A 17,948-nucleotide genomic window follows, 5' to 3' on the forward strand; every position below is an offset into this window, starting at 1 on the left:
GTTTAATTTTCTGGAAGGTGAGATGATAGCTTACCAATTATGCAGAATATTAATGGCTTTGCTTCATTTAGAAATTCATGCATTCAGGTCCCACTTGTCTACAATCTAGACAACTGCAGAGCTCCTGGCTTCCCAAACTACCCCCCTGTAGGGAGTGTATGTTTGGCCCCCTGGTGGTGTGTACGTGGTCTTTTACCTGTACTGTTTCTTATCACTTTTCTTGCCCACCTTCTCTTTTTACAGTGGTATTTCTGTTTTCACTGTCATCTTTGCAATTATCTAACTCTTTATGTTCTTTTATTCTTAGCAGTTAGGACAGTTCTTGTGTCTGAGAATTAGGGATTCCAAATCGGCAGAGAATCAGATCAGGTGATTCTGAACAAAAGGATGCCCCGATTAGAACTCTGACCGCACAGGGCATTAAAAAAAAAAAAAAAAAAAAAAGACAAACAAAAGATACTATATATTTTTAAAGAAAATATTCCTATTTAATCCCAGTTCCCAGGTCCCCCCCAAGTTATCCCAAAGCACAGAGAGTATGATTTGTCTCATGGTGGGGACCCTCTAGGGTGTGCTTGTGCAAGGATGGCTCTTTCTCTGCATCTTGGCTGTTTCCTGGTGACCTGGCTGTCTTGTGCTATCCCCAGGTCACCCATTAGCCACTATGGGCTCTTAGACCCAGGGAGGTGTGGTCACACTTCCTATGGGGCCAGCAACTCTGTCATCTGTAGCTGTGGTCCTTTAGCTCATCTTACAATGAGCTGCTCAGACAAGGAAATTCTCAGTCCTGCCTGCCAGGCAGAGTGGCCTCCGTCTGCTTGGATTCTAATGGAACAGTGCCCCATCTGGTCTGTCAGGCCCACTAAGAACAAGGAAGGGCACATGGAGACTGGGAGGCATTCTACCCAGGGGACCCACTCACCTGAATGTCCAGAAAGGCCTGGACATCTGTACTGTTTCTCATTTTATTCCCCAAAGAGTCTTGACTTGCTCAATGCCAGTCAAGTCCCCTTTCTGCCTAACATCTCCAGGAGTGATAGCAGTGTCCCTCAGAGAGGTTTGGTTTCTTAAAGGGGCATTTGGGGTGTTAGTCCAGTAAGTATCCATCAAGACTTTGTTTTATGTATGTTGTGAGGCCCAGTACAGAGAGAATCCCAGTAATTATTTGGTGAGTTACAACAAGCAGACAGCCAACTTGAATTAATTTAGGCCCCACATGACTGTTTCCCCCTCAACAGCCATTTGTTAGGCTTTGGACTTAATAGGACAGTGATCTCACTTGAGTTTTTCACCAGGTCTCAAGCAGCACAACTACTGTTTGTCTCCTTTTCCATATAATCCTTTCATCATCCTTAAAACTTGACATTTTCAAAACCCCTTGAGCTTTTTTAGTCTGTTATCCTACCATAAGATAAACAAGTAAAAAAAGGAAGTGACAAGGTGGAATAAAAGATGTGGAGGGGAGCAGGTTTCCTCAAAGATGGTGGGAGACAAGGAATGTCACCCTTTCCAACATGTAGCCCAAGCAACCCATTGGTGGCCTGGGTGGAGTTCCCCAGGGGGCAAGTTGACACTTGAGCACCCAAGACCTTTTATTTTGCTTCTTCCTGTCTTGAGACTGATGACTGTGTAGAGATATTCCTTTTAGCCCTGCCAAAGATTGGGAGCATTAGATAGCAGTCTGAGGGAATAAAGTGCCCCTCATTCCCACAGCTCAGGTTACCAGATATAGTGCTCTGCCTATAACCAGCGTTTATTGTGACCTTGACTTTGCAGAATGGACTTTGATGATGAAGATGGCGAAGGTCCCAGTAAATTTTCAAGGTAAGTTTATTTTACTTTCTTTAAAGAAGCCAATAGACAGCAGTCACCTTCCTGGGCACACAGGAATTTAATGTCTTTTGCCATTGAAAAAGCTGTTGACTGACTTCAGCCTTCTTGCTTGTGCCTCATTCTGTGCTGGGTTTGATCCATTGGTAGCTAGCTATAAGCAGCTTTGCTGTATCCCAGCCTGATGATCAGAAGTTAAGTTAGAAATTCTTGATCCTGTTGGCTTTTTTTTTTTTTAGTGTAACAATGACTAGTAACTTTAATGGGCTCCTTTTTTAAAAGACCTAGAGTTCATTTAGGAAAAAAACTACCATGATGAGTTCCTTTTTTTCTACTACAGAAAATAAGAAGAAACATGAGAAAGGTAGGTGGCCCTGTCCTTAGTGTAAGTAAAAATTGGTTTGGGGTTCCTGAGAACCATCACTCACTGGCCATGTGCTGGGTTCTGTGGGACTGTCCTGAGTGAAGAACACCTGGCAGAAAGGCCCCTGGATCACAGATCCTGGTGGTATTGTAAACATTATGGACACAAAGGATAAGGCAGGCCTGGCCCCATGGCTCCTTGTTTCCCCTTTGGTTTGTTCTGTTTGAGGCATGATAGGAAGTGTGGCAGTGTGGAGAGGAAGGTACCAGGCATTCTGTCATTCTAAGCACAGTCCCATCTTTGCCCAGGTTAATTGTAGAAGGTCCTGTCTTGGCATTTCTCTCTGTCACTTAAGCCTCCAACCTTCCTAACTCTTGGTTGTTGGTGAACTTGAAAACTTGCCACATTTGGTGGTTGCTTTTCTCCTGCTTCTGTGGACCACTGTTTGGTCTGCAGCCTCAGTTGTTCAAAACAGTTTTGAGAAGAATGATGTCTATACTGAGCTCCCCAGCCCACTGAACTACCTGTTTGCTCGTCCCTGTGTTGGTTATTTTTTGGTTATGGTTCCTTTTATCCAGGACCAAGGTGGTCATTGCTGTGAATTTAGCATTTTTCCCACAAGTCCAAGAGGGACCCCTTCCTCATTAGTTTCCAGGGATTACCAGAGTCTTGAAATCTATAGTAAACTTCTCTTTATCCCATAAACTTTCCTCTCCAAGAACATGTCCTTCCATCTCCTGGTTTCTGCTTTGGGTGAAACAATCGAAAAAAGATTGAAAACATTTCGATCACTAGCAACCTTAGAATTTCCAGTTGAAACAAGACATGGGTTTCAACCCCTTAGTGCAGACAGGAGCCCAGCTTGCACTTACCCCCATTTTCTTGGTCATGTTCTAGCAGCAGGGAGTGTTTCCTTTCTGAAAAGGAACTGGCCTTGGGAAATCTCCCTGCTCCAGTTCTCTTTGGCTGTACATATCCTCTCTGTAAAAGGAAACAATGACTTTGATTCCTCTGTGTTAAAATCCCCCTTGTGATGGCATGTTAACCTCAGGAAATGATGATCCTGGGGTCTCAGAACATTAAAAGGAAGGAGATGAGGAGCAACATTTGGCTGATATTGAAGATTAATGTCACTGATGAAATAACAGACCTGGAGACAAAGAGTGCATTGCCTTTGGCCCAGGCACTAAAAAACAGAAGCCATGAACTATGTAACTCTGCAAGCCAGTCAATGAGTCAGAATTTAGTCGGGATTTACACCTAGGCTTCTAGGAACCACATCCTTTCTCCTACATGTTAAAAGTAACACAGGAATCCAGGATGTACTTCCAACATACACTGTTCTTATTGGGCTGAGTTCATAGGACCACAGAGGTCACTTCCTCTACAGAGCAGGGGCACCTGTGGGTACATCTCAACTCAGAGCCGGAGAGATAACTAAGTCTACTCCCTCCCTTTCCACTCTGCCAGTGGCTGCTGTCCCGGGGAAGAGGAGAGCCTGCTTCAGACCACCTCCTGCAGGCCCTGGTCAGGCAGACTCTGGTCAGTCAGGCCCTGGTGAGGCACATCTGGGGCCACTCCTGTTTCCTGCTCCTCTGCTTGCAGTCAGTCAAGAGAAGCCCCTTAGGTGAGGTCTGGAAGAGATGGATGCTGAGATACGAGCCAGTACTTGCTATAATTTGTTGACTCAGAATCCAGGAAGGGTGATGTGACACGATTTTTGTCCCCTGATGTGTGTGTAGTCAGCTTTCCTTGCATTTCTTGAAGGTAGTCCCAAGTTTAAATATTCTGCTTATCATAAGACCTTGTGTCTCGATTTTTTATTTGGGAAATGTGGCCAGTAGTCACTTTTGAGCTAAATCATGGCAAGTTTGGTGTTCCTGTCTTCTTACAGCCAGGCTCATCACAGCAAGCCTCAGGTGGAATAAAGTAGTAGATGTGAAGCTGCCATTGCTGCCTCATCTCCCATGCATGCACATGCACTCACATGCACACACACATACACACACAGTTGTATTCACACACACACTCCAGGATCCCTCCCAGGGCCAGGAATTCTGTCAGCCTGCTTCACCACATCCTGAGGCCTCACCTGTGTTTGTGCTCCTTTGGGGCTGTGACATAGCTCTGTTGGTATTAGATGTTTCCCTTATCCTGGAAGTCACGGGGACAGGTGGGACAGAAGCCAGATTGTAGTGGGCTGAGGACTGATTGTCAGATAAGAAAATGAATGGAGATGACTCTTTGAGTAGTTGGATGTAGGTAAAAAAGGAAGAGGGCATGTGGGGCCCAAGGAGGATGGGAAGCCCATGAACACATCTACATGAGGAGGAGAAAGAGGATAGCCTAGAAGATTCTGCGACAAGACTGAGAAGAGGTGGGTTCAGAGGATCGAGAAAGAGGAAGAAGAGCTCCACGTCCACCAAGAGGATCACTCATTCTCTGAGACAAAGGAAAGAGATGCAGAGATAGCCAAATGTGAAGCTGGTGGATTTCAGAAGGTTACTACTTCTTGGTTGAATAGGAAGTGAGACCATGTGCAGTAAATGGTCAAACATCTAACAGTATGCTGAGAGAAAATTTGGGATGTCCCTAGATTGAACCAAAGGAAGCTAACTAAAGAAAGAGACATAAGAATTTCAAAACCCTGTTGAAATTATGTACCACAGATGTGAGGCGGCACCACTCTGCACCATGGACTGATGCCCTGCAGCACTAGCAGCAGCTGGCTTCACAGTCTCATGGTTGGGTGGGGTGGGTAATAGGGACAGATGCAGGTATGGTGGTTGGAGTGTTGCAGAGAGTGCAACTGAAGACGTCAAGCTATAGATCCAACTGCAGAGGATTCAGGAGAAGCCCAGGAGCCAGGAAGGAATAAGAGCTAATTGTGTGAGAGAAAAAAGGAGGTGGCCAGAAAGTGAAAGTGGCAGTATGGTCAGGGAATAGTTCTAATTTAGTAGGAGTCTGGGAACGCTGGAAAAGAGGAAGTTGTGGTCAAATAGTGGGAAATAGCTGAGGTCTGGTGGAGTAGGGGAAGGAAGGTCCTGGGTGAAGAGGCAGTAAAGGCACAGAAAGGTGGGGCATGTGCTGCCTCACACTGAGGAAGTTGGAGAACTGGGTGTCTCTATGGGTAGTCAGTGATGATAATGATAAAGAGTTTGGAGGGTGGTAGAGACAGACACCATGAACTTCAGAGGAGGATGCTCTTTGCCTAAGAGGCCAAAGGAGTAAAAATACAGAGTTGGCAAGGTCTAGGCCAAAGAAAACAGCCTCCTCACCTACCTCCTGACATTGCATTAGTAAGTCGCTGGTCCTGACAGCAGATGGTGATGAACTCTTCACCTCCTGGAAACTTCTGATCACACACCAGAAAGGGATCCTCCAAAGATGAACCCCCCTGACAGCTGGTAATAATGCCACACCCTCCTTCAGAGAGGTCAGAGCAGCCTCATCCACCAGGAAGGCAGGCACCCAATCCCACCAGCACCACCACAAGCCCATGCTCACAGAGGCTGCAAACCTCCCCATTGCAGTGAGCCTTCAGGGTATCTCCCTATTTTCAAGGTCCACTGGGTTTAACATTTTCTAGGGAGTCCCAGGATTTTGTCCTGAGTCTGTAGCCAGAATCAGTGGCCACCAGTGGGGAATAACTTCTTGAATGTTGTTTCAGAGTGGGCCAGCCAATATCCCAGAGCTGCACCAAGAGTCATTTACACATCATGCTCTTCATGTGACTTACATTTGTAATACTTCATTAAAACAAGAGTAGATGTTTGGTGTAGTAATTGCAGTGACTCAGGAGACTGAGGTGGGAGGATCACAAGTTGGATGCCAGCCTCAGCAAGGCCCTAAGCAACTTAGCGAGACCCTGTCTCAAAATTTATAACAAGTGAAAGTGCTGGGGATGTAACTCAGTGACAATGCACCCCTGGGGTTCAATCCCCAGTACCAAAAATAAAAGACTGGGATATAATGTGGTGGTAATGGAAGCATAAGTAATGCAAATATCTTCTTAATGTTAGATTTATAATTTATGAACAACCAAGAATTCCTTCCCCAAACTTTATTATTGTCACTGAATGGTACCATCCTGATATTTGCTGCATTCAGACTTACTCTGTTGCCTTTCTCAAAAGACCCCAAAGACCTTCAGAGTTATTCTTTATACCCATTACTGCAGATTCAGTTCTAGTGCTCCAGGCAATCTGAAGCCTGCATTGATGACTTCCTGGACTTTCTTTAATCTATCAAGGGCTGACTCCCAAATTACCTCCATCTGACATGCCCTGTTAAGGTTGGAGCACCCAGTTGCACCAGGCCAAAATTACTCCTTTTATTTTGTAGGTTTGACCAGAGATCTCTAAAGTTATTAGCAAGTAAAGATATTCACAATAGGAAAGTTTCCACCAAATGGACCCCCATTTTGGTAGTTACCTTTGGTTTTGGGCCATATTTAAGCTTATGGGGTTTTTTTTTTTTTTTTTTTCCTGGTTTTATAGGTTGTGGTGCTATTTGATTTTTTTAATCTTTCTGTCTGAATTTACCACCCTGTTTTGTTAATAAGCATGATAACCAAAACCCTGTTGATAAGGAAAAATATGCAAGATAGGTGTGTCCTGCAGAGATCTTTCCTGGCAGAAAAGGGAGAGGGTTGTTGATGCTGAAAATTCTTAGTCCATGCATCGTAGCTTAGAGAAATGCTGCTTTCATTTCTAGGTGGGAAATGTTCAGAGTACTTCTGATGGCAGAGGATGACCAAGCAACAGCAAGGATCACCATGTTTTGTTCATTGTTATCAGTCATTATGGGAAGGACACACTGGATGGGCCATAAGTGGTTGCTTTTAAATAGGAAGAGATCAAGTGGAGCCTTTTTGGCTCTAGCAAACACCCAGCATAAGCCCTTCCTAGCTTTCCATGCCTTTTTCCTCCTCTTCCTGAGATGCTGGCTCCTTCCTTCCTTTTTCCCCTCTCTCTTTCTTTCTACTGGGAATTGAACTGGGAGCACTATATCACTGAGCTGCATCCCCAGCCCTTTTTTGAGACAGGATCTCAAAGTTTCTTAGGGTCTTGCTAAGTTGCTGAGGCTATCCTGGAACTAGCAATTCTCCTCTCAGCCACCTGAGAGCTGGGATTACAGGCATGCACCATAGCACCCAGCCCTGCTTGATTTGTATGAGTCAAAAAAGTGTTGCTGGTAAGTGTCACTTGGTACATTGTAGTGCTTGTGCAGTTGAATCACAATGTAGTTCATTAGTGCCTATGTCATGTCAGTAGGTTAGGGGTGATTCAGGTCAGGACACAAAGGCATGGTTTGTGTCTTAGAGGGAAGTAATTCCCTAACATTATGCCAATATGGATCAATTGTTTCTTCACATGAAATGTTTGGCTCTCATGTGATTGATTTGTAATTCAGTGCCCTTCTTACCATGTTTTTAAATACTTTTTCTTTTCTTTTCTCTCTCTCCCTCCCTTCCTCCCTTCCTTTCTTCCTTCCTTCCTTCCTTTCTTTATTTTTTTCTTTCTTTCTTTCCTACAGAGATTAATCTTGATTTGAAATATTAGCCAGATAACACTAGAATTTTTGCACAAAGGGAACGAAATAATTTAAAGAATCGTTAAGTAGTCTTAAACTGTGTCTTTTTGGAAGCTGCTGGCACCTCCCATGAAGCCTTAAATATCTTTGCCTCTTGCTCTCTGCAGACCTTGTAGCTCTGGATCTAGAACCAATTAGTGCTCTGTAGAGGAGAGGGTGAAATCAGGGCAGACCTGGCTCAGTTACTGGTAAGTCAGTGTACCTCTTCAAGCATCAGGTTCCTCTTCCATAAATAGAAGAGGTATTTCCTTACAGGGCAGTTATGAGGATCAAGTGCAGCAATAGCTAGAAAGTGCTTAGTTAGCTGAAAGATGCTGTTGAAACACAAAGGACAAGTGCACCCTTGAGAATGAGGGTTATCAGAGGCTCTGCGCCTCCCTTTTAGAAGATCTGGACTTTCTCAGGCTCCTTTTCCCTATGTTTCGAGTTAACCTTATATTCAGCCTAGACACACAGATACACATGGGTAAAGAGAGACAATGAAAGCACTTAGGTTCAGTGTGTGGCTCTTCTCAGCCAGGCCTGCATGTGAGCTGTTCCTGTCTCAGAGTCCTCAGGGACCTGGATATGTCCTTGGGGCATTAGCTCAAGGGGATCTCCTCATCACACACTCTCACAGTATCCTCTCCTTCAACTTTAGGACTCAAGGGAATGATAGGCAATTATGTCAGCTCCTGTTCAGCATCTTTATTTAGATTTTGTGCAGTTCTCCTTTTTAATTTTAATCAAGATAGGCTTATGCCTCACTGTTCTGATTAAACTTAAGTGAGTACTATGGAACAGAGTTGGAAAAGAAACCCATTAGCCAGTGCTTAGTTGCACCTCTTCTTTGTGAGCCCTTGATTTCCACAGCTGTGTCCTGGAGGCCAAGCTATGGGTCCTCTTGCACCAGCAGAGGAGTCTCTGAAGGTGACAAATTTGCCTGTATTCCTGACTTGCTGCAGAGCCCCAGTCCTCTCCCAGTGTCTTTATTGATGCCACTCAACTCTTTACTAGCTCGTGGGACTCATGCAACTTGCATGAGTTTGCAGCCCCTTCCTGCAGTTATTCTGAGTAGACCCCAAACCTTCCTCTTCCCTTGAGGAGGGGGTAAACTTGATTCCGCAAGCCTGGTGTTGGAGATTTGCCTCTCTGTTTTCATAAGATGCTCTTTTCTATTGTTCTTTACCTCCATGAAGGCTTATAAATGAAACTACACACACATATGTATGCCACTTGTTTATCAAATCTTGTTGCTAGGTAACTGGCAGCTCTTTTTTGACATTCTGCTAGTAACTCAGTCTTATTAAGATATAAAATGGTCAGAGCATTTTCTAGACTAGCCAGTGAATACAGTTTTTAAATAATCAGTTTTTCAATCAGTTGCCCTAATGTTGTCTTCTTCATGCATTTTATCCCTCAAATCAAGTTTATCAAGCACCATGGTAAAGTTGTTCTAGATCTCTCTTTAAGAACCTGACAAAGACACCACCCACCACTGGCAGATGTTTATGGTCCAGGGCAATATGGTAAAGTGCTTTTGGAAAATAATATCAAAAGCAAATACACTTTGATGTGCTTCATTGGAGCAGTTGTGAGGGAAACTAGCTGAGGGGTTTGAACTTAACTCATAAGTTTGGAGGTCATCACTATTTAAGAGAAGGGTCAGATTTGCCACAATGCTAGGAGTGAACTGGAGGGATATGAGACTGGAGAGGAGGGATGAGAGGAGACTTAACCCCAGAGTGACAGCTACAGCAGGCAGGTTGGGGAAGGGAAAAGAGAATCACAAGATTTACGTACAGTTTTGACTTAGACAAAAGCTTGATGCAAAGACACATTTCACCATGGATGAACTGAAGAAAAGCATGTTCCGATAGAGAGGCATTGAGTGCCCAAATGTGTTAGAATAGAGAAGAAGGTAGTATGGGGGGCCTGACTAAGGAACTGCTAAAAGTCAGGCTGAGGAGTTGGCGTGTGGACCTCAGCTGGTGGGAGCAAGTTAGCCTTCCCAAGATACTTCGAGTAGAAGATCTTGGAGGAGAGGAAAGCCCTTCCAGAGAGGACCCGCTCAAGAGAGTGCAGGCAGCTGGAAAGGACATGGGGTCCTGAGTGGAGTCCTGCATGATGAGTGCACTGCCCTGAGCCCTGGAGTTCCTGCCTGACATCCTCCCCACGTGCATTCTCCACATACCATCTTTCCCAGGTCTGCCTGGAGGAAATGTGAGCTGTCAGGGTGGGGAAGAGCTTCTCTGGGAGCTGTCCAGACTTCAGTGAAAAGGCCTGTCTGAGGGTGCAGGACACTCATCTGCTCTGGGATGTGGAGTGAGAGGGAAAGAAAGAGCTCCTGTGTCTTTTCCAGATGATTCCTGCCAGCACTAGAGAGCTCAGGAATCCTCTAGCCAAATTCCCACATTCACCACTTTTCCTCTCTCTGATTGCCCTGCCTGCTACCCTTTCTTCTCTGGTTATCAGTAAATAAACCCTGCTGGTTTCTCCAGAGCCTCTTCTCCAGGAGCAGATAGACCCTTCCTTCCCAGGAGGGTCTTTACTCTGTGAAAAAGAGTAGTCACCTGGGAGGTACTCCTGGAGGTCCTAGCCTAGCTCACCTCAAACCCACCCTCAGGAATTCCTTGCTGGTCTCAGCCTTCATCCCCTCCTTTCAACAAGGCTCACCAGCCCAGGGGCCTCTCCCAGGAATCACCTGCAAGGGCACATAACACATAGCACCAAGGCCCTTATCAGCCTGGCCTCCCTCGCGGCTTGCTCTTGTGGTCTGGCACAGATCCCCAGCTTCTGTTGCTTCTCAACTTCTATTGCTCCTTTGGGCCCCAGGTCAGGACCTGTTTTCTCACAGCCCTCAGTGCTTCCTTCCAGTTCTAGGCCTTTTTTTTTTGATCCTCTTGATCCCCTTTCCAGAGCAGTCCTCCTCTGCCCACTGCCACATGAGGTCTATCCAACCATTTCCCACTGCCCTGCCCACCTCTTCCAACTTCTGATCCCTGGACCACACCTTCCTCAGCTCTCTCCATCTTTTCTGTGGTTTTTACTTTCCCTGTGCCTTTCTGAGCATTTAATCATAGTTTGCCTTTGGTTCCCACCATGCAAAATATATGTTTTACTTTTCTTATTAACCCCACCTTCTGCTTGGGGACCAGGACTGGGCTTTTCTTATTTTCGCTACTGTCTCCTCCCTCTTGGGGCCTTGTCCAGGGCCCTTTGTATGGAAGGTACACACCTGCAGCTCAGGTCAGCTCACTGCAGGGACCTCTCCTACAGTCTCCCTACCCCTGCCTCTGCTCACAGAGGACCTCAGCACGTGTGCCTCGCATGCCATCAGGCTTGACTGGCATGTCTGTCCCCCAGACTGGGAGGATGGGGTGTTAAGCTGTTTAATACATGCAGTGTTTGGAGGCAGCCTTGCCTGAGGTTGTTCCTTTCTTACTGTTAGTGTCACTCATTCTTTGAGCACCAGCAAAATCCTAAATCCTGCAACAGACATGGGGTATATTTTTTGACAGTTCTTTTATCCCAAGTCACAGCTTTGTCTTAGCGTTGTTGAACTGGGTTGGCTGTTACCCTATTCCAAGCCTAAAGTTAATAATCCCCAGATGGAGACAGGCTACCAGCCCTTCTGTTAGCTTTCCATCTTTAATGCATCACAGTGCTTTTTCAAAGAATTGGTTATTTGTTGTTTAATAAGCCAGGGGTGCACCTGTTCCGTTACTATGCTGCAGAAAATGTGTTAGGTAATAACAAATGCTCATTCACAACCTTATACCAAGTAATTCGTGAAAGTTTTGGTCTACTTAGTGACACAAAGAATAGTATGGCTCTGCAGGTGCTCCTTGACTTACCACAGCATCATATCCAGCTAACCCTGTCGTAAGTTGAAAATATTGTTAAGTCCAAAATTCATTTATTTTCACCTCACCTACCAGACATCACTCCTTAGCCTAGCCCACCTCAAATAGTCTCACAATACTTACATTAGACTGCAGTGACTAAAACCATCTGTGCAAACCCATTTTATAATGAGGTATTGAGTGTCTTGTGTAATTTATTGAATACTGTACAAAAATTAAAAAACAGAATGTACCATGAAGGCATGTTAAAGTACAGTTTTTACTAAACTGTATCACTCTCACACCAGCATAAATTTTAAAAATTATGTCAGGGACCTTCATATTGTGCTTCCTACCACAAAGTAAGACCATATATACAAGCAGTCAGTAACTGCATTCATTGTATGTGCATATGCACATCCCTGTGGAGGTTCATGTGTGCCCATGGAAAGCATGTTGGAGACTTTATTCTGCTGGAGTATCATGTCTTAATTTTTTATGCCTAATTAAATCCATAGGCACATGGGAATACTTAAAAAACTTCAATACTGTTTTTTTCTTTTTTGCAGTGCTAGGGATTGAACCCAAGGGTATGCTTTACCTCTGAACTATACCCCCTGGCCCTTTTTACTTTTAAATTTGAGACAGGGTCTGGCTAAGTTGCCCAGGCTGGCCTCGAACTTCCTCGTTATCCTCCTGCCCTCAGGTTCCTGAGGTGCTTGAATTACAGGAGTACACCACCATACCCAGCTTTAATACTTTCTTAGGAGTTGAGGCTGAAGAGGTTCATGCTCCCCATACACAGAGACAGGAACTCTCAGAGAAAGAAGTCAGAGTGCTGCTTTGCCCAGCATGTATCCGAAGCACTCAGTGCTTACAAGTTAGCCTCTTGCTCTTGGTCATTTGATGTGAATAATGTGCCATTTCATCCCTTTAGATAGTAACTTCTCTTTTCGCCCTCTCCTGATCTCCTGCTTTCTGGGAAGAGAGAATCACAGTGAGATTGAACGGCGCAGGCGGAACAAGATGACCCAGTACATCACAGAGCTCTCTGACATGGTCCCTACCTGCAGTGCGCTGGCCCGGAAGCCAGACAAGCTCACCATCCTCCGCATGGCTGTCTCACACATGAAGTCCATGCGGGGCACAGGGAACAAGTCTACTGATGGCGCATACAAACCTTCCTTCCTCACCGAGCAGGTACCCAGCCATTACTCATCTGTGGTCCATTCTCTTTGTCAGCGTCTTTCTAAAAGCTGGGAGAGTCACAGAGTCATCACACTGAAATAAACTGTGTGGGTTTGAGGTTAAAGGAGGGATGAAGCCAAGAAATTTTGCTTCTACTCCTCAGCAAGAAGTTCTCTTCAAGAGCATGAAGTGCTTGCATCTGCTTTTATAGTCCCCATGTACCTTAATGAGGCATCCCTCAAAAAAGATACCATGCATTTGAACAATGACCTATGGTAACATAAGAAGAAGTTAGTTAAAGACATAATCTTGAGTGCTAGAATAGGTGAAGATGATCATCCTCTGAGAACCATGGTAGCAGTGATGATGGCAATGAGGGTCATTGCTACTAGCACAAGCAGGTATTTGCAGGACCTGGTCTGAATCATATCTCTCCATATATTGTTTGATTTACTCCTTATTCCAGTTCAGTGGATAAACCACTATGATTCATCCCTGTTTTATAGATGAAGAAATTAGGCTTAGAAAGAATCAGTAAATTGTCCAAGGTCATTCAGCTGCTAAGTGACAGAGCCAGGAGTTGGTTCAATGGAGACATGTTTCAGTGACCCAAAAGCCATACTTTTTTTTCAGTATTGGGTTTGAACCCAGAGGTACTCTACCACTGAACTACACCTCAGCCCTTCTTATTTTTTACTTCGAGATAGGGTCTCACTAAGTTGCTGAGACTGGCCTAGAACTTGTGATCCTCTTGCCTCAGCCTCCTGAGTCACTGGGATTACAGTTGTGTACCACCATGCCCAACCACCCCAAAACTTATTTTTTAACTCCTATAAAGTCTTTGAATATTTGGGAAGAAGAAACACATGTGACAGTATCTTCTAATGGATTTACATGAGCCAGAAGGCCTGTGTTCAGGGTCCTGGTACTTACATGCTCCTGTCACAGGGCAGATCAGCAAATGCTCTGTGTTTCAGTTTGCTCATCTGTAATAAAGATAAAGCTTTTTGACTTTCTGACTCTAGAAGCTTTTGCAGGATAAATGAGGCAGTGCATTTGAAAGCAATTCGCATATGACAGAAGGGAGAAAAGGCAAAATTATGTAGTTGACAGGGAGTGCAGTTAGGAAGTGCAAAAGTATGTGCAGTGTAGCATCCTAAGTAATGGAATGTTCAACAAGACCAGAGCATGTGAGCAAAAAAGAGGTAGAGCAGATGTGACAGGGTTTCATCAGGACCACTTCTCAGGACAGAGACAGCATTGACAGACTATGAAGGAACCACAGGATGTATATAAGAATAGTAGAGCAGAGGGACTTCATAAAAGGGGACAGTGAGCACAGAACCTCAGAGGGAGGAATGAAGGTGAGTTATTTGTACTTCTAGAGCTGAGAATCTTCATGTTGTAGGAGTAAGGTTAGAAAAAGAACAAGGAAGAAGAACCAACATTTTTTACTGTCTGTTCTGTAACATACATTTTAGCAAGTGCTAAATAATCCCTTTGAAACCTTCCCAAGGTCATGTGATCTGTTGCTTTGGAGGTGTTGGGAAAGTATGCTAGTGGTCACATGAGGACACGGAACATAGTGGTTCAGGACATGGGCTTCAAGCCTTGTTTCCACCTCCATAAAAAAACAAATGCAGTGATTATCCCATCTCCTGCAGATGAGGTCATCAACACAGTGAATGTAGACTGCTTGGAGGATAATAAAGAATGAATGGCAGTTAGGTAACCAGATAAATTTATTAAGCATGCCAACTGCTAGGGTCAGTAGAAAGCTTTTTTCTCTACATTTCTTCATTCCTTACAAAAATCCTGCAGGACCAAGATTTGAAGTAAATCCCTTTATCTCTAAGTACCTAAAGTGAAGAGATGGAGACAGAGGAGAGAGAAGGCAGGCTATACAAGTCACATGGATCCCACCAGTGTTTCTTTCTGGGTTATGTGGAAGATGATGACACATACACTTATGGAGTACCTTCTGTGTGCCAGGCCAGTCCTTCATACACCTCAATTAATCTCTGAAAATCTCATTGAAAACAGAGCTGCGTGAAATACTGGAAGCCAAGGACATTAAGTATCCTGCCCACAGTTGCTCAGCTAAGTGAAAGAGCCATGGAGGACGATCTCCTTTTACTCTAAAATCCCTGCTCTTAACCCCTGTCATCTGTTCAAGTGGAGGAGAGGGACAGGGTCAGTTCTGGGTCCCCAACACAGAACCTTGGTTATGAATAATGAGCTCCCAGGAAATGAACCTTGGGGATGAGGTGATATGAAGAGGGGTCTGTGATGAGAGTGGTGCAAATGGATAAAAACGTGAATACGTAAGCAAAGTCATTTAGGCTCTTCCAGTGGCAGAGTTCTCCACTTCCTCAGACATCCTGCTTCATTATTTTTTCCTGTTGGAAAAATCTTCCCAATACTGAAAATAAAAATGCTTACCCTGTCCTCGGAACTGAGTAAGCATCTGGGAGACCCAGAACCACAGAAGTGCAAAGTATGGGAAATGGGCAAAATAAACTTTTCCTTAAAATACACTGTAGAATCTCCTTCCTCCCTGGGTTCCCAGGCTAAGGACGTTTGAATTTCTCTCCAGGCAAATACTCAGGGACATTCACAAAGCTCCTCAGGTCCTGTTTCCATAGATCAGCATCTTCTAGGTTTTGGGTCCCTGAAACTTCCTTAGGGACTGGGACATAGGATAGGACTACAGCCTTCAGATCAATGAACGGACTGAAGAGCATTTACCTTCACTCAGGGGGCCCTTGCCACATTTTATGGTAATGCTTCCACATATGATTATACTTGAACAAAGGATTCACAGCAAAAGATGCTTGCTAATTGCTAACCCAGAAGGATGCCTTTGTTCTTTGGGGTCTTATCAGTGTGCAAGGTGGTGGGAAGGGAGCTATGGACTCTACTGCATCAGAAGAGTTAAATTTTCAACTGCTGCAGGTATGGAATCTCTTTCATTCACTAGGAAATGGCTCCTTAGCTTGATGTGAAAACAGTGTGGAGAGCTACACTTGAGCTACCTTTAGGTCCTACAAAGAAAAGACATCTCATCTTAGCAAAGTTGATTTTACCCCATCTGTGTCCCTCTGGGGATGATGGCAAAGCTTCCTGCTGCCCGTTCATTGATTCTGAACCACTTTCTTCCTGCCTTCAATGAAAATCATGACTCTGGCTACCTGTGTGATCCCAAAGCTGATCCTTCTAACCTCTTCTCACTGTAAAGTGATATGGATAGTACTGTATGTCCTGCTGCCTCTTGGGCTACTCTGAGAGTCTGTCAAGAGTCCTGCAATGGTTGTCAGCATTCTGAAGCATGACAGACATGCAGAAGTAAGGGGATACTCACTTCCCAGGCCAGCGTTCAGCTCAGAAATGCAGGAAGAGTGTACTATCTGTGTGGCAGGCACTGGCAGGAGATGCAAGCTCTCTTTCCTGTTCTCCTTACCCTCCTGTTTTCCTTTCCTCCCTTTTATCCAGCACCTTTTGTGCCAGGCACTATGTTCTGGGCACTTCTGCTGCAATAACATGATAGTGGTTGCAACATGTGGGTGGAACTGCTCATTCTTCTGGCAACCCAACACCTGGTGATCACTGCCTGCTTTCCCATTCCCCTAACCTGAAAATGTCCTCTCTTTCTAAGAGGATTGGTTAAGACAGGGCTGACAGTATTCAGTGTCTGTGTCTTAGGGACAGTGGGAATTTTGTGCTTTTTCTAATTTATATTCCAGTAAAATTAACACTAACTTCCCAAACAAAAAAATTTGTGCACCAAAATGAGTATCCAAATAAATGAAGTTAAGGGTTGCATTTAATTGGTCTAAATCTGTCAATACATTGTGCTAATCAGTCTTCTTCTTTGCAGGAACTGAAGCATCTCATCTTGGAAGCAGCTGATGGATTTCTGTTTGTAGTGGCAGCTGAAACAGGGCGAGTGATATACGTGTCTGACTCTGTCACCCCTGTTCTCAACCAGCCCCAGTCAGAGTGGTTTGGGAGCACCCTTTATGAACAGGTGCATCCTGACGATGTGGAGAAGCTGAGAGAGCAGCTGTGCACCTCAGAAAATTCCATGACAGGTCAGTAGGCTCCTTCTACAAGGCTCTTTGGTCCTAGAAAAATATTCTTCCAGTAGACATACTAAGAAGTTGGTTGTCACAAAAAGCTTCCTCAAGATGAGAAGATGCACTTTACTTAGTATGTCTTTTACCCTGTAACATTTTAAAAATCCATTTTTAATATATTACTTTCCCTATATTTTACATGTAGTAAGGTCACATTTCCGCTGGAAGTCGTCATTGATACCTTCATTAGACCCACATGCTCTGTAATGAAATTTGTGCAGCAAGTGAGTGATTATTTGTGATCCTGATTCTAGACAATTACTACCCAGATCTTAGTTACCTGAAATATAGTTTCTTATTAAAATATTTGAATACAGTCTGTTCTTATGTAATCTAACATACACAGTCTTTTTAAAAAATCACTGCAGTATTCAGAAGAGTGCAGTAAAAACTTAAGGACTCATGGGAGTAAAGTGGGTTAGGAGTATAACACTCAATAATTTGTCAGTAGCAGATAAAAGCAAAGATAGGAACTTATAAAAAAAATGCTAGCACAGCTTTACATGTGCTAAATGGTTAAGAAATTTATGATGAGTACTAAATAGGGCACTTAACCTTGAAAATAACCCAAAGTTTGCTTGTGGAAGTGGGTCTCAGAAGGTGTTGCCATTTGTGTGTTATCTTGAAATGATGGAAGGACAGGTGTGTGAAACCAGAGGGAGGTTTTTAATATCAAATGAAGACCAGTGTAGCTTATATCAGGTTGAGCATTTTGTGTTGTGTGCATTTTGTGTGGTTTGGTTCAGTTGAGCACAGTCTTTTGTGTTCATCTAGTATCTCTCACAGATAAGCAAACACAAAATTCACATTATGCTCAAATACATTATTCCCTAATATATTAGCCAAATTGAAACAAACTTACATTTTTATAACAAGAGTTATACATGCATTATACTAAGATTTGCATTCTGCTGTATGACAAATCCATTTGTGCTGTGTCATTCTCCCTCATGTATCAAGCTGCTGAAGTTCACTTTTGTGTCTTTCCACAATGCCTAATCAGTGCTTTGC

The 17,948-nt window shown here is 44.0% G+C and overlaps 1 protein-coding gene across 5 annotated transcripts in view; it reads left to right on the top strand.

Moving 5' to 3' along the window:
* The window catches only part of Arnt2 (aryl hydrocarbon receptor nuclear translocator 2), a 178,356-nt gene that overhangs the window by 53,850 nt on the left and 106,558 nt on the right, over positions 1-17,948 (top strand). For all 5 annotated transcript variants that reach the window (XR_007107127.1, XM_047540658.1, XM_047540656.1 and 2 more), the window contains exons 3-5: positions 1,777-1,824; positions 12,600-12,813; positions 16,679-16,892. Coding sequence is in view for 4 of the 5 variants with exons in the window: in XM_047540658.1 (XP_047396614.1) it covers positions 1,777-1,824; positions 12,600-12,813; positions 16,679-16,892 (476 nt within the window). In the remaining variant the exon portion in view is untranslated. The remainder of the gene's footprint in view (positions 1-1,776; positions 1,825-12,599; positions 12,814-16,678; positions 16,893-17,948) is intronic.

Source organism: Sciurus carolinensis, chromosome 2 (assembly GCF_902686445.1).
Source record: "Sciurus carolinensis chromosome 2, mSciCar1.2, whole genome shotgun sequence".
Lineage (NCBI taxonomy): Eukaryota > Metazoa > Chordata > Mammalia > Rodentia > Sciuridae > Sciurus > Sciurus carolinensis.